Source organism: Petromyzon marinus, chromosome 4, assembly GCF_048934315.1.
Source record: "Petromyzon marinus isolate PM22_M1 ecotype Great Lakes invasive population chromosome 4, UKy_Petmar_22M1.pri1.0, whole genome shotgun sequence".
NCBI classification, from domain to species: Eukaryota; Metazoa; Chordata; class Hyperoartia; order Petromyzontiformes; family Petromyzontidae; genus Petromyzon; species Petromyzon marinus.
The window spans coordinates 11,282,978-11,299,124 of NC_133670.1; the positions used below are offsets into that span (position 1 = coordinate 11,282,978).

Below are 16,147 nucleotides of genomic sequence, written 5' to 3' on the forward strand. Positions count from 1 at the left end.
AACCACGTAGTTTAGAGGAAGTTTATTTCCGTTAACACCAACGCGCAGTCGTCCCGAGTGAGGCCAGACGTTTTCTGAAGCCCTTATAAAGCTAGTCCCCCCACCCCTCCCAACTTCCATAATCATCTCAGCCACTTCTTGCCCTTCAACAAATCCAACGCGAATTGGTCTTTAACCGACCCTCATCTCTTAAAATTTCCCGGGCCGAGTTTCGAACGGTTCCACTAATTGGCACCTCCCACTCCCAACCCACCAATGTAGTGAGCACTGGTGATACAATCGCACTAGCAGATGGTTATGGATGATATTGGTCGCAAAAGCCTACGTGTTAAAACTCGGAGATGGTTGTTGGATGTGCCGGCCGTTGCATCTTGACAGCTGGCCAATGGGCTGTGACCATACCCGTTGCAACGGCTGTCAGTTTATTATGTAGAGACCCTTACAAAAGATAAGATCAAGATGATAATTTCCTGACAGGGTATATTAACCCGCAGTTAGAAGAAAACATTCCAAAACCTTCCCAATTTAATTAACTTTAATAACGAAGCAAAGCAGTAAAAATTGTATAAAACTAATAAAAATCTCACATTTCACAGGTCGCGATTATACATTTACAACTCGACTCAGTAGGAAAAATAAAACTGCAAGCGGCCAACAAATGTGTTCCCCTATGTACATGCTTGGAGAAGTATTTGTAATGTTGCCTCAAATGAGGTCAGGTGAATTACACTCGTCATCAAGATGACAAAACAGAGCATATTTAAAGGCACGTTTCTAAACTATGCAAGCTTTACAAGGCACCACATTGTTAATGAATACGAGGGAGTACTGCAATTCAAACCTGCCGATAATCTTGTTAGAGCTCACCAAAACCAAGTGCAAGTGTGACCAGCAGTGCAAGTATTTTGGGAAATCCACCACAATACAATATGTACATTTATACCAAGAGCATACAATTGTGCTGCATATTTAACGTTGTACAAGTACATTTAGTTTGCTCTTACAGATTTAGAATTGTAAAGTGTTACCAGCAGAACAGTATTATCTCAATACAGAAAGGTATAATATGTGGACATTCCTTCACCTGGGATAGTGGAAGCTCATCTGTCTCACTATAGAAAAATACTTTTAGCAATACCAAAATGCTTAATCTTGAATTGATGGTTTAACTTAGGTGTGCAGCATGCATTCTCAGAATTTATATGGCTAAATCCATGTCATAATTGGTTTAACAATCACACATCAAGCATCCACACTGAATGGTCGTACGTGAGAAACACGCCACGAATAAAACAGACGACTTGAATATACCAGATTTTTTGGCATCTCATAGATCGAAAATGTTAACACGGCATCTAAAAAAGGCAATATATACATACGCCAAGAAGAACCCATTAAAATCTAACACATAAAACATTTCTGCAAGATTCAATCTTGGTTTGGTTGTCGGGCTGAGTGGTTGAGGTGGTTGGAGATGGCTTCCTCTTCACCCTCATCTTCATTGAATGAGTTGTACCACTCATCTTCTAATTCCCATGGATGGCTGTACTGCTGACTGTGCAGTGACATTTCCTGTGGGCTGAGATGTGGGGAGCCCTCCACGAAATCTGCAAACCTGAAGTACAAAAAGTATAGTTATTTTGCTGAGAGAATCTGCGATATAAAAGATACATGGGTTTATATCAAACACCGATTGGAAAATGGCCAAGCTTTTCCTGCAATGCTGTGCCACTGGTTGTGATTTATGTAGGGGAGTGACTCTTTACCGTCTTGGCGAGTTGAGCTGCGTGACAGCCTTCCAAGCATGGAAGTCAGGGCTGTGGCAAAGCTCGCGGAGATTTTCCAGGGCTCTTCGAGTCTCCACCTCACCCTGCTGTTGATACTCTTCCTCCGTCAGCAGACGCACCTCAGGGGGATGCTTAAAAGGTGTCTTATACCCAACTTTTCTGTAATTTGGCCAAACAGTTGTCCCCATGATAAAACGGAGAAGACAAGCTTAGAAAACCCAAGGCAAATGTGAAGATAAACTAAGAACATTTACAAATTATCTTTTCATCAGTGCGTTATGATTACATAGATGTTATAATTTACCACGTTTCTGTCCACAATGGGAAACCTTTATTGATGCATATTATAATTTCTCACCTGCACACCCATGTCACAGCACTCACTGGGTAGTGAAGCAGGCGCATGGCAATGGCAACCAGCACCATAGCAAAAGAGATTGTGGAGATCTGCGTGCCGTTGTAAATGAACAAAAGGGCCAGCAGCTGCAGTGTCCAAGTCATGATGTGCAGGCTCCGCTCGTTGGTCACAGGTCCCAGCCGGTAGCAGACAGCAAAGCTCACAAAGCCCACTGTAGCCAGGTAGCCTGCATTCACATGTTACAAGCATGGCCCTTATCCAAATGCAAGTTATTCTCACAAGAGTGGGGTTTGATCAAGAAACTTGAGGACTATATTTCATAAGTGTACTTACCAGCAACATACATCTTGTGATCAGCAAGCAACTCTCCCAGGTGGCGGTAAGTCCACTGCATTGCAAAAAGAGCAGCGGACCATCCTCCCACCATTATAGCGTAAACACTCGACCTCTGTAATGGCAACAAGCCAGCAATTCATCTTTATGTTTATATAAGTTACTGCCTTTCAAGCACTAATTCACTTGCATAACAATCAGTGAGAGCATACGTCCGCCTTGGTACTGTCAAAACGATAATTCACCCCAAGCACTGTTACAAAATGTGCGAAGACAATATTTTATGCATCTCGAGACAATGCAAGAACAATTTATATTAACTGTGATGTGGGAGAATTGACGTAAATTTCAAAATGGCATCGTGTATAATCTACACTCCATGCAATTTTAGGACCACAAAGCACTTTTTGTAAATTATGGCATACAAATAATTGAGCTGTGTGCGCTCTATGCACCCAGTGGCTGTCACGTGACGTGTATGTTCTTCCAACAACAAACCTTGGGAAGAAAGCGGCCAACAACAAAGATGATGATGAGCAGTGATGCCACAATCCCCAACAGCACACCCGATGAGTAAAAGAATGTCGCACTCCTGCAAGTACATGACGAACAGCTGTGAGATGACCCAACCGTGGCCACTAAGCTGCTACACTCCTACAGCTGTAAAGCCTCCAATTTGTGTTTTACAGTTCCTAACAAAAAATCTTGACGTCTTAAAATGGACTGTTAAGCTTGACAACCAACTGAAAACTTTGATTTAAAGTTAACATTATTTCAAAATATTTAAAATGTGTGGCAAAAACCTAGCAAAATTTTGTGATCCTTTAGCACCAGTATCAGTACATGACTGGATTCGTTGGTTGTAAATGTTGTGTGCTGTAGCAACAATGGTGTTTTTTTTCTTGCTCTTAAACTACCAGGAATATTTAATTGCAAAAGAAGCACGCTCAAAGTGATATTATCCAATGCTGCATAAGTCAAACATTGGCTATAATATACATTGGTTAACAAGGAACACCAAGCATTGAGCATTAAGATGCATACCTACTAAGATTTTCAGCATAGAAGAAAAGAATCATTCCAAAGAGGAGAATGCCAATTAACCTCCAACTAAATGCTGAAAAAACAAAAACATACACATTGTAAGAGCAATGGAATTTACAATAAAATGTACAACACAATAAAAATCCTAAAACTCATTTTTGACCAGCATGGTGAAATGATATGAAATAACCCCATGACACATGCTATGGAAATATTAACAGTTGGAAGTAATTGTATGTTTCATAATGCAAATTCAAAGCATTTAAATAATGCAGGTCACAAACACACTACAGGCATAATTCACGAGTTTGTAACAAATGCCAATATTTTTTTCTAAATAATTGCCATTTCCCCCCCCCCCCCCCATTATCTGTAAACTGGGTGACTGATCCACCAAAAAGCGTAAGGAAAATGAGTTTGTGCAACACATGAATCAGACCCATATTACTCTAAAGCATATTGTATTAGATACTCTCCCTAAAGAAGTGTCACATACCGGTACGGATGACTTTGACTTCATAGTTGCCGCTCGTCTCCACGCAGAAGCAGGTCTGGTTGGCGAGGTTGAAGTAGTGGTAGACATCTCGGGAACCACTGCTCACCCGTCTCCACATCCAGCTATGCCAGCTGCTCACCTGCTGCTGAATCTCCGTGGCATTGTGCCCCATCAGCAACTTCACGTCACCATTCTTTCCCTTCACCTCCACCTGGGAAGTGGAATGGGCTCACAACTCCACACTACTGCTGTCATGGAACCTATATAGCTGGTTAAAATATTGAACCTCTGAAATATGGGAAAATTAAATTTGAAAATTATGCCTGAAGATTATTTCTCGATTTACTGGGATGTGCCTGGAGGTTTAACTGCAATTGAATAACACTTTAAATGAGTTACACTTGTGCTTTTTGGACATTTTAACCATGCCTTTTCAAGCCAAATGGTTATTCAAGGTACAGTATTATAAATATAAAGCTTATTTTTCACGAAGAGCTCATTGTGACCAAAAGTCTGTATTTAAGGAAGACCTGGTAATCGACTGCAATGTATCTAATGTAACCTGCTGACATTTGATCAGCCCTTTTTCTAAGCATAATACTCTTCCCCATTCACTCTTCCCAACGCTAACACAAAATACGCCAAGCCCTTGCTTAATGCGTGTTCATGCAACGCACTTTCGCTATAACGCGGTTCTTCTATTGGGGGAACACTTTACGCACAACGCAGAACGTGCCCATTACAACACGGGTTCTGAGTGGTTGACGACTGCGTGGCTGAGCGGTATTATACAGTACATTGCGGCGTACCATCATCTCAGTTGTCCTGCCATGGGATGACTGCAGGCAGATTTTCTAGTGCAAATGTGATTCAGTAGAGTAAATCCTCGCTTTATACGTTTTTGCTTAACGCGGCACTTTTGGGAAACATTTTTACGGCATTAAACGAGCAATTACTGTAAGACCAAAAAGTGATGATTGTCTTACATGTATCGTCAACCAAATATCTTTTAGTTGTAACTTAGCCGGTGTGAAGCAAAACGTCTGGGTTTTATTGTGCTCTTCAACGGAGCCAATCTTCAAAATGCCTGCAAGGATACACACAGCACATCATCACCACAGGCACACCAATGTTCAAATATTCAATGTTGGTTCAAGTCATTCCTGGATTTTTGCTTGCCGAAGTGTTTTCATTCCAGGAACATGGCAGCTCAAATATGACTCAACATAAGTCTCCATCCACAGTGCAGAACTTCCCGAGCCAATGCACAATTGCCTGAAGAATGTCTCTGCTCAAATAATGTCAGGAAACAACCTATTTGGATGTATGGGAGAAACTCCAAACCTTCGATGTTCAACTTGGCTGTGGTGGCATAGGCTGTATAGGGTCAAGCATTGTCTTGGAGAAAAACTATTTTTCTGGACAGTAGGCCAAGATGTTTCTTATTTTATTGCGATGCACACATCCTGAAGGTAAAAATAGTAGACAATCCTGATTTGAAGCTTTCGTGACTGCAGGAATCCACTCTTTGGTTCTTTCGGTAAAGTCACGTAGGTAGAAAATAAATCGACGTTTCGGGCGCAACACAAGCGTCCGTCATCAGGTGCTTTCCTACGTGACTTTACCAAAAGAACCAAAGAGTATAGTAGACAATGTTAATAATGGTGCCCTTGGCTGAATAATAAATATTAATATTGTACTGTAATCATCGTGTCAGAATTAATTGGGTGGTAAAGATCCTGTTTCCATTCCATACTGAAATGCTTTAATTTTGGTGTGCGATTATGAATCTAGGTCTCGTCACAGGTGATAATGCGTTCCGGGAATGTTTGGCTCCCTGCGATTTCCATCTTTGAGAATCTGAGCACTTGAGTGGGCAACGATTCCAATCATATCTCAAACTGAAGACGTGTCCTGATAGGTTTTAAGCAAAGAAACACTTCTTTCTATGTTGCTTTGGGCATGCAGGCACTTTTACATGGGTGGAAAATGTGCTGTGGATGGAGAATACGTTGAGAAACAGGTACCATTGCCGTCATGAATTCTGGATAAAAAAATATATTTTCTGTGAGAAAAATTACAAGCATGACTTTAACCACTCTGTATAGAGATTTTATTACGCAAGGTAGGCATACAATCTTACATATGCTATTGTACTCTACAACTCTATGGCTGTATAGTTTTTAGGCTGATCGCTAGCATTAGTTGTGGGTCAAGTGTCTTAGGTCACTCCTGGATAAGGACCAAATGCACATTAGTCAATGGCAGCTTGTTGTCTGCAGCTAAAACACAACATGTCAGTAGTTTCCTCACTCTGTGGTTCTTTCGGTATAAAGTCACGTAGGTAGAAATAAAATAAAACAAATCACGACGTTAGTAGTATCCTCAGTTTACTCTTCAGAGTTAAGCTTGAATTTTGCCTGTGAAAACCTAAGATTGTACAGTATTTAGAATACACTTTTATGGATACATATCGGATAAAATTAGGAACATCAATATAGATTTGAAGTTTTCATGACTGCAGGGATCCATACTCTGGTTCTTTCGGTAAAGTCACGTAGGTACAAAATATTTTACGTACCAGAGATGTATGAATGACAAACTTGTATTGATGTATATACTTAGCTCTTTCGGTAAAGTCACGTTGAAGGGAAACAATAAAATAATATATTTTAATATATAGAGCTAAGAATATGAATTACTGCAGTCACGAAAGCTTTAAATCAAAATTGTATTGATGTACACAAGTCCTTTTTTTTATTTGAAGCTTTCGTGACTGCAGGAATCCATACTCTCTGGTTCTTTCGGTACGTGACTTTACCGAAAGAACCAGAGAGTACAAGTCCTTTTTTGTCAATCCACTGCTGCATCAGAGCTTCCTCTCGCCGTGGGTCATGGGGGGGTTATTTGACGATACTCCCACGCTGGTGCGTGCGGGCTCGTGAAGACGGGGAGCATGGGACAGTGATAATGAATGTTGCCGTACAGGTTCCTCTGCAGATCTGACGATATCCGGCGCATGCTGGTTGATTTGGTGATATGATAAATAAGGTAATCAGTAGGAAATAATTTAAATGCGATGCTCTATAGAAATATAGTTAGCAGAGCTTAGACAATGACTACTGTTGCCATCTCTTGGGTACAAAATATTCATCGAGACATCATTGGAAGTGCAATATATCAAGACCAAAAGAGGGGAGAAGCATGTGTAAATATAGTTCACGTATATCCTCGTCTATTTATATTTTAATACAAGAGCCCCCCCCCCCCTATATCGGTTTGTCTTTAACTTATTGTAATTATACTCTTACACATCTAAAAAAATCGGTCCGAGACAATCTACACGACTGGCAATGTAATGTTTAAGTGATGTTTGCGTTGTATTTGCTTCATTGTTCTACTTAGATTTGTTTAGCTTTTTTTCATTTTGGTGACCATGGTTACTCTTGCAAATAAGATGATCCAGGGATATTTTGAGTTCTACACCCGCTTAATCAAAATACACACGAACATTGTCTGCCGTAGTTGTGCATTATATATGCCACTGACAAAAACCACGACTATCAATATCTTGGGGAAGCCAACGTGCTCAGGGAAAGCGTTAAGAAAGTTCAGGTGAACTGAACAATGTCATCTTTGGCAGGCCATGGCGAGCATCGAGACGCGAGAGGAAGACACAAGCCGACATTCGTCCACCTTCACAATCGATAACAGCATCGATATTTCGAAACAAAACGCTGCACAATTACGTTGAAAGCAAAACGATACGTGGGTGGAGTAACAAGCATACGAGGCCTATAACTGCTTTGCCGACGTCCTGCTTGTGAGTCACTTTTGACTCACAAACTTTACACAACTCGCCCGATCGCGCACCGGCCTTGGGGGGGCACCCGATTCAAGAGCCGAATGGCTCACAGGGCTATACCAAAATAAATGAAAAACAAACGTGAACACTACCCGCACCACCGTGTGCGAACGACACGGGGCACACACACACGTGTGTGTGCGCGCGCAAACATTCGCTAACGCAGCACATGACGGGGCACCTTCTCCTCCACTTGCTTAGCGGCGGAGATGCCCGTGGTTGGTGTACACTCGGGCGGGCGATCGCTGTTGCTCACGCCGTTAAAGGACAACGTAAAGAGGGGGGCAACGTAAAGAGGGGCCAACGTACAGAGGGGACAACGTAAATAGGGGGCAACGTAAATAGGGGGCTACGTAAATAGGGGGCAACGTAAAGAGGGGACAACGTAAAGAGGGGGCAACGTAAAGTGGGGACAACGTAAAGAGGGGACAACGTAAAGAGGGGGCAACGTAAAGAGGGGGCAAGGTAAAGAGGGGGACAACGTAAAGAGGGGACGACGACGACTTCTCCCTCGCAGTTGTAAAAGGCGCGAACGTTTAACGCCAGCATCTCACGGCCATTGATGCCCCCGGCTCTCGGCGCCGACTGTAAAGTTGTAACTCGACGCATGAACAAACACCAGCAACAAGAGTGGAGAGAGCGAGAGAGAGAGCGAGATAAGAGTGACAACGAGAAGCGCGTACGGGGTTCGTCCGGGGCTGCAGAGACGCGGAGGAAGAGGAGGAAGATCAGCAGCAGGGCGCACTGCGCCATGACGACGGCGAGGATCGATCCTCTCGTGCGATACGCGGCGACTCGATTCCGCAATCCATTTTACATTTATAGCAATCGAGAATCGAGTCGCGATTTGCGTTCGCCGAGGTTAATCGAGTCGACTAACATCACGAATTCGATTCGCAAGCACGACTGCAGATGCTTAAGAAGGGCCATTGCCCGAAACGTTGCCTATTGTATGTGTACACACCCCTCCCTTTTTGAGGCAGTGGTACTGACACATTTGTTGAGTTTACTGCGTATTATTTTATGTTTTGAATAAACCTTTCAAAAAATATTACGTTTATAGAGAATGTAATGGGGGTTACAACACATCTGGACCACCATGAAAAGTCACCATTAATAATATTGAGCTGTATATATAATTTTTATTATAACCGAGAGCCCCCCCTGTTATCAATGCCCAATGTTACCATTGTCCCCGTACACAGTATTCCACACATTTAATCTTCAAAGCTGAAACATAATTGAGTAAACAAATCTTCAGGTATTGGTGGCCTGGCTAAGACGAAATAAGTAATATTTTTTAAAAAAAACTTTTTTTAAACACGCTTTTATGAAATGTACTAGTAATGGAAGAACTCCACGACTCCAGGGAGTGGCCCCGAAGCTTGCCACAACGTTAGGGGACCGTGGCCAATTACAGCCAACGTCAGTTGAGGTTGGACAATGAGACCCAAGCCGAAACATAACATATAAAAAAATGTTTAGAAATGTTTTTATTTTTTATGATAGAATATAGTATTGTCATCAGTATGACATAAGTATACCAAGTTTGCAGTCGATACCACATTGGGAAGTGGGCTGAAATTGAGTTACAAGATTTGAGGATACAAAGACGACGACAACAACAACAGAGTGAGTTAAATGAAAGCGTGTAAAAAACCCAAACATTTGTGAACCAGTAGCCGGTTGCCATGATAAGCAGTACCAGTTGATCTTTGGCAACGGCCACTTGTTAATTATTTACAATTAGAAGTGAAAACGTGAAACACCACCTCCTGGCTTGGTCATGAATTGGCAGTATAGCAAGTGGATTATTTTCCATCTGTACGAGGATTGAGAGTTGTTGCTGCCCATTCGCATGCGTGGGGTTTTTACTCAACGCATCCTCCCACATATATAAGAACTAATTCATGGAGTTGGCCAAACATCCAAATATAGGCCCACAGAGCTTGGGTAATTGCTTGGCGCCGGTTCTAGCTGCCTTCCCACTCCCCTGTGGTTTTCCGCGCTTCTGAATCCAATGAATACTGTGCATTAGGGGCCGTCCATAAATGACGTCACGATATTTTGGATGATTTTTGACCCCCCCCCCTTCGTCACACGACGTCACAAAATGTCAGACCCCCCCTCAAATATGACGTCACAAAGCTCTGCCCCCCCCCCCCAAATGCTTCAAATAGCGTATTTAATGTTGCGCTGCACTCTGATGTTGTAGGAGAAAACATTTATTTAAAAAATCTATTTAATTAAGTAGAACGTGTTGTTTATATTTATTTAAAATTGCGCATTTTGATGTGACGTCACATTTCTCAACCCCCCCCCCCCCTTCGTCACACATCGTCACAAATGTCTGACCCCCCCCCCCCCCAGGTGCGTGACGTCATTTATGGACGGCCCCTTACGCATGTGGGTATATTATGATATTTAAAATACCGAACACTGTACTATATAGTCATCTAATGGATAAAAGGCGTCCTCTGGTCTAACACCGTTTTGAGACTCGGCTCAAAAAAAAGCTGTCTCTGGTGTGGACCAATCAGTTTCAAAGACAATGCATATATTATCAGAGTTTGTTTTTTGTTTGCATTCTGACCACAAGTATTGTGGTTAATGCAGACATGATTCCCAGTTTGGTGTTTTAACATCTTAACACAGCTGTTTTGTTGACAGAAAAAAGGGGAAAACCTCTTCTCATATTTGGTACTGACAAAATGAGGTCCCACGATGGTTGCGGTACATACATTTTGATTCATCTTTATTTAATCAGTCAATTCCTGTAGCTCATTAACATTGGTTGTTACAATGGGTAAATGTCATCAGCAAACCTGAGATAGGTTAACGCGTTAACTATTTACGTTCATGCTTTTGTAAAACTGAAATAAAGTCAATACTTTAGTTGTAATAATATATTTTTAAATGTGCAGGTAATACATGAGCGGGACCATAAGGGATGGCGATAATATGGGTGGCTTTTGTTCAGCGGTGGATAGATGTGATATTGTGATGAATGTATGAGCAAACCGAAGCACACGCGCACCAGCACGCCACCCACGCATATGCGTCACAACACGCACACGACTCACACGAACCACGCACCTCTATTCCACACACTCACACATACTTCCCACGCAGTCACACACACACAGTGACACACGTCCTATACAAACCACAAAGACCCGCCGTGTCCCCTTCCCCCGTATAGCCTCTAACAGAGTGTTGAGTAAAGTGCTGTCAGTGAGCGTCTATGAAGGCCAGCACAGGACACGAAGCGGTGGGTGGCCATGATCACGCCCGGTTGACTCTGTCTCCCTCTAGTGGCGATGTTTACACACTGCACAAGGTACGCATTTGGGGCTGAGTTGACCTAGGGGAGGCCCAGGACCTCTTCAGATAAATATAATTGACACTGGCGTTGGCCGTGAGCGGGGATAGAACTCGGGTCTCCGGGCTCATTGGGCAGTGCGCTAACCACCACTCTACCTACGGCACCCTTTTTGCCGGTATCAAAATGATGAACAAAGAATGGGCTTTACTTTTTCACCACTCTACGGCTCCCCAAACAATAACAACAACCGACCTTCACCACTAAGTGGCGGTAACGTCACCCCCGGTGCCTTTGCCAACCGAAGTGCACCACACATCTACACCGTCATACGCACACAGTAACGCGCGCACACTTCAAATCAACACAGTCACGCACACACACACACGCACGTCCGACACACAGTCACAGACACAGTTCCGACAGACCAATACCAACAGTTACACACACGGCCTGAACACGCGCACAGCTTTTTTCAACGCCACTTGAGTGACTGTGACGTCACCCCCTAGCTTGTGCCAGGCAGAGCACATGGCATCCGTGCAGGACCTCTGATTAGAACGGTTGGCTACGTACGGTGCGAAAGAAGTTCCACATACATAGAGGAAAGCCCCTGCCTGAAACCAACTTGGAGTTTCGCGAGTTTCGTCTAGGTGTACAGGACAAGATTCTTTCTCAACTCATTGAGGAAAAAGATGCCCTGGTAGTTGTTACAATCACTGTCATCCTTCCAATCCTACTAAACTCATAATGTTGACCAGGTAGTTGTAATGATGTCATGTAAGACACCGTAAGGTCTGCTGTAGCATACAGACAGCGTGTGCATCATGTGCTGAGGACAGCATGTGGTGCATCTTTGACTTCTGATCAATGAACCATCAGAAACAGGCGCGTGGACTGACAAGTTAAAGGTCTAATGATTGGCTGTCGGAAAGTATTGGAGGTGAAAATACCACGGACGGAGAAGCAGCTTAATGCTGATATCTTCCCTTCCCTATGATTGTCTCGATATGAAATAATAAATGCTCTATATACTCACACACATTTGTTTTACACACACACAACGTCATACAAAGTAACCGGTTAATAAAACGTAATAACGAGACGTTCATGCTATCTCTGAGATCGAGAAAATAAAATTGTAACGTTTTGGCAGACTCTCTTATTTTATTTTCTCAGATATTCCATACACACGCCCAGACTCCTTACCCATATGGGAACACACACCCATGCTACACTGCCAGCATACACACTTCCCACCCACACACCACATCCGTGTCCCGCCTACACACACGCACCTTTACCCCCTTCTTAGCAACAACAACAACCGCCATTCGCCACTAAGTGGCGGTGACGTCACCACGACGCTTGTGCCAGGCCAGGTGCACCTTGAGGCCACGTGAAGTGTCGAACGCCCGCTGGCAAGAGGTCACGGGGCAGACCCAGGTGCCACGGGTCGACTGACTGAGATGACTGGCTGATGCACCACCTGTGCCCCCTACTGTGCCAACTTGCTGTGCTTTAGCCACCCGGCGCTCCGCTCGTTGTTGTGAGCGTCGCTCTTCCGCCCTCCGTTGTTGTTGGAGGGCGACTGCCTCCAACTGCCCAGTAGCGTCCTTCACGAGCCTCCTCCACAGAGGCCGATCTTAACACCGCTGGTACCAGTCATCGGCAAGTCCACTCAGCCCCACGTCCTCCTGCACCACATCACTCCATCTCTTCTCTAGCCCGTGCCGCGCCCGTTTAGCCCCCTCGATCCGGCCGAACAAAAGCTGTTTAGGGATGCGGTGGCTGGGCATGCGGGCTACAGTACATGACTCAGCCAACGCAGCCTTGCCTGCCGGAGGAGTCCATCGATGGGACTTTGTCCACATCTTTCAAGGATTTGTGAGCTCCTCACACAATCCAGCCTGGTTAAACCCAGGATGGATCATAGACAGGCCAACCCCTGACTCACACCACCTCAACACACACACACACCCACAACAGTCTCACCCACACATTCTCCCACCCGACACACACATCTATGTCCGATACACATTATATGCATGTCTTATACATACCACATACCCTAAACACACCAACTCACAAAGACACCCAAAAACTTTCCCTCGACATACAGACCACAAATACATGAGTTAACTATTGATTATTTTACCAGGAAAGGCTAACTGAGATATGTAGCTATTTATCAGAAGCGACCTGGCCGCGAATGATAGCTCAATTAAGTGGCTTATCATTTGGAAATGTATATGTAGAGGGAAAAACCGGAGGACCCCAAGAAAAATCAACACGTTCACGGGGAGAGAGACACGCAAACTACAAATATACAAGCATCAGGGTCGGAATCGAGATCGAACCCATGACTTTCTGTATACCAGGCGAGGTAGTTAACATCTCGCCACCGCGTTACCCCCATACGCGTCCCTCCAACTCTCTCAACGAAAAAAAGACCCCCGTGTAGCCACGTAGGGCTGCAGTGTGGCCCAGTGGTAATACTTGTGTCTCACAGAAATAATTACATAATGGGTTCAATTCCTGGCTCGCGTGCCTTTGTGAGTGACGTTTGTATATTCTCCAGATGTTCTCCATGAATTACCTGTAGCTTCTCCAGTTTTCTCACATAACTAAAAACATGTTTGCACACAACACCGGTTACTCATGTATTATGGCCGTCCACTTATACACACACATACAAGCACCCACTTTTCTCCTATACACAGATACTCATTAGCTCTCCTTTCCCACGTGTTCTATCCTCCACCCTTCCAACCGTATAGACACATATATCTTTCCTCTCAAAGCAAACATTCAGTCACTCAAACCCACGCCTCTTCGCTTCCACAAATACACTTCGACACCACACACACACACACAGTCTCCTCCCCTCCACACACACAACCTGCCCTATCTTTCCCAAGACAAATATCGCTCGTATAATCTTAACAGACTGTTGGGGGCAAGTGCTGTTAGCGAGCACCTATGATGGGGTGGGTGGCCAGCACCACGCCCGGCCGCCTTTGTCTCTCCGGAGGCGATGTTTACACACCAGGTAAGGTACTCATTTGAGGCTGAGTCGACCTAGGGGAGGCCCAGCACCGGTTCAGATATTCGTGACTGGTGTCGGCCGTGAACGAGAATCGACCTGGGGGCCCCCAGGTTCGTAGCGTAGAGCGCTAACCACTGCGCCACCGCTCCCCTGCACGCACACCCTCCCCTGCAAGGACACACGCTGCCCTCCAACTTCCCCACACGGGCACACCCAGCAAACCTTTTAAACTCTCCCCACTCACAACCATTCCCCCTGGACACACTCCCCACACGCACACCCTCCCACTTCTCCCACACAATCACCCTCACCTTCTACACAAACACTCTTCAACCCTCCCCCACAGACACACACACACGCCTACCCTCTCACTTCCCACACAAAGACAAAGATCCCCCGTGTAGCCTTAACTAACTGTTGGGGCAAGTGCTGTTAGCGAGCAACTATGAAGGCCGGCACGGCGCACGAGGGGGTGGGTGTCCAGCACCACGCCAGACCACCTTTGTCTCCCGAGTCGCGATGTTTACACGCAGCACCAGGAACTCATTTCAGGCTGAGTCGACCGAGGGGAGGCCCAGCATCGGTTATAATATTCGCCACTGTTATTGGTCGTGAGTGAGAATCGAACTCGGTCACCGGGTTCATAGCACAACGCGCTAACCGCTGCAATTCCCACACACATAATGTACACTCAAACCATACACACACATTAACTCTAACCATCTATAAAAACACGCATACACTCCAACCCTTCACACACACATACACTCCAACCATCCACACACACATACACTCCAACCCTCCACACACACATATACTCCAAACTTTCACACACACATACACTCCAACCTTTCGCATATACTCCAAGTTTTCACACACATACACTTCAACTTACTTCACACATACACTCCAACCATCCACATACACGTCAACCTTCCACACATAAACACTCCAACACTCCACACACATATACTCTAACCATCCACACACACATACACTCCAACCCTTCGCACACACTCATACACTCCAACAACAACATCCGCCATTCGCCACGAAGTGGCGGTGACGTCACCACGACGCTTGTGCCAGGCTATGTGCACGTTGCGGCCACGTGAAGTGTCGAACGCCCGCTGGCAGGAGGTCACGGGGCAGACCCAGGTGCCACAGGTCGACTCACTGAGATGACTGGCTGATGCACCACCTGTGCCCCTACTTTGCCAACTTGCTGTGCTTTAGCCACCCGGCGCTCTGCTTGTTGTTGTGATCGTCGCTCCTGTGCCCTCCGTTGTTGTTGGAGGGCGACTGCCTCCAGCTGTCCAGTAGTGTCCTTCACGAGCCTTCTCCACAGAGGTCGATCTTGACACCGCTGGTACCAGTCATCGGCAAGTCCACTTAGCTCCACGTCCTCCTGTACATCACTCCATCTCTTCTTCAGCCCGTGCTGTGCCCGTTTTGCCCCCTCTATTTGGCCGAACAAAAGCTGTTTAGGTATGCGGTGGCTGGGCATGAGGGCTACATGACCCAGCCAACGAAGCCTTGCCTGCCGGAGGAGCTCAACGATGGGACTTTGTCCAGATCTTTCAAGAATTTGTGAGCTCCTCCCACAATCCAGCCTGGTTAAACCCAGGATGGATCGTAGGCAGGCCAGCCTAAATGTTTCTAACCGGCGAAGATGTTCCATTAGGGGGGTCCACGTTTTGCAAGCGTAGAGAAGGGAGGGAATGACCGTGGCTGAGCAGACCTGAAGCTTCGTGCGGAGCGGCAGATCAGGTAGCTTCCACACAGCGTTATGCAGCCGATGAAAATACAATGCCGCTCGACTGATTCGGAGACCTCTGCTGTTAAACAGGAGCCGGCCATGAGCACACTGCCCAGGTATGGGAAACTCTCCAC

General features: G+C 45.2%; 1 protein-coding gene across 4 annotated transcripts; it reads right to left on the minus strand.

The window, feature by feature from the left end:
• Window positions 1-517: 517 nt before the first annotated feature.
• Window positions 518-8,694, minus strand: LOC116938728 (nuclear envelope integral membrane protein 1-like). 4 transcript variants are annotated; one of them, XM_032946260.2, is made up of 9 exons: window positions 8,567-8,694; window positions 5,005-5,105; window positions 4,019-4,229; window positions 3,523-3,595; window positions 2,977-3,070; window positions 2,479-2,593; window positions 2,146-2,371; window positions 1,767-1,946; window positions 518-1,615 (listed from the first exon to the last, which is right to left on the minus strand). In XM_032946260.2, the coding sequence occupies exons 1-9, from the start codon at window positions 8,634-8,636 to the stop codon at window positions 1,429-1,431; spliced, it is 1,257 nt and encodes a 418-aa protein (XP_032802151.1). In that variant the 5' UTR covers window positions 8,637-8,694; the 3' UTR covers window positions 518-1,428. The 4 variants fall into 4 exon arrangements, with proteins under 4 accessions (XP_032802151.1, XP_075912516.1, XP_032802154.1 ...); XM_076056401.1 differs by having other exon boundaries at window positions 4,828-5,105; window positions 8,567-8,583; XM_032946263.2 differs by lacking the exon at window positions 1,767-1,946.
• Window positions 8,695-16,147: the final 7,453 nt, after the last annotated feature.

Excerpts from the sequence above, each read along its gene's own strand:
- LOC116938728 (XM_032946260.2), bottom strand. The coding sequence starts at position 8,636 with ATGGCGCAGTGCGCCCTGCTGCTGATCTTCCTCCTCTTCCTCCGCGTC. Across the intron at positions 3,071-3,522 it reads TATGCTGAAAATCTTAGTAG|GAGTGCGACATTCTTTTACT; the intron begins GTATGCATCTTA and ends ATGTACTTGCAG. Across the intron at positions 2,372-2,478 it reads TCACAAGATGTATGTTGCTG|GCTACCTGGCTACAGTGGGC; the intron begins GTAAGTACACTT and ends ATGTGAATGCAG.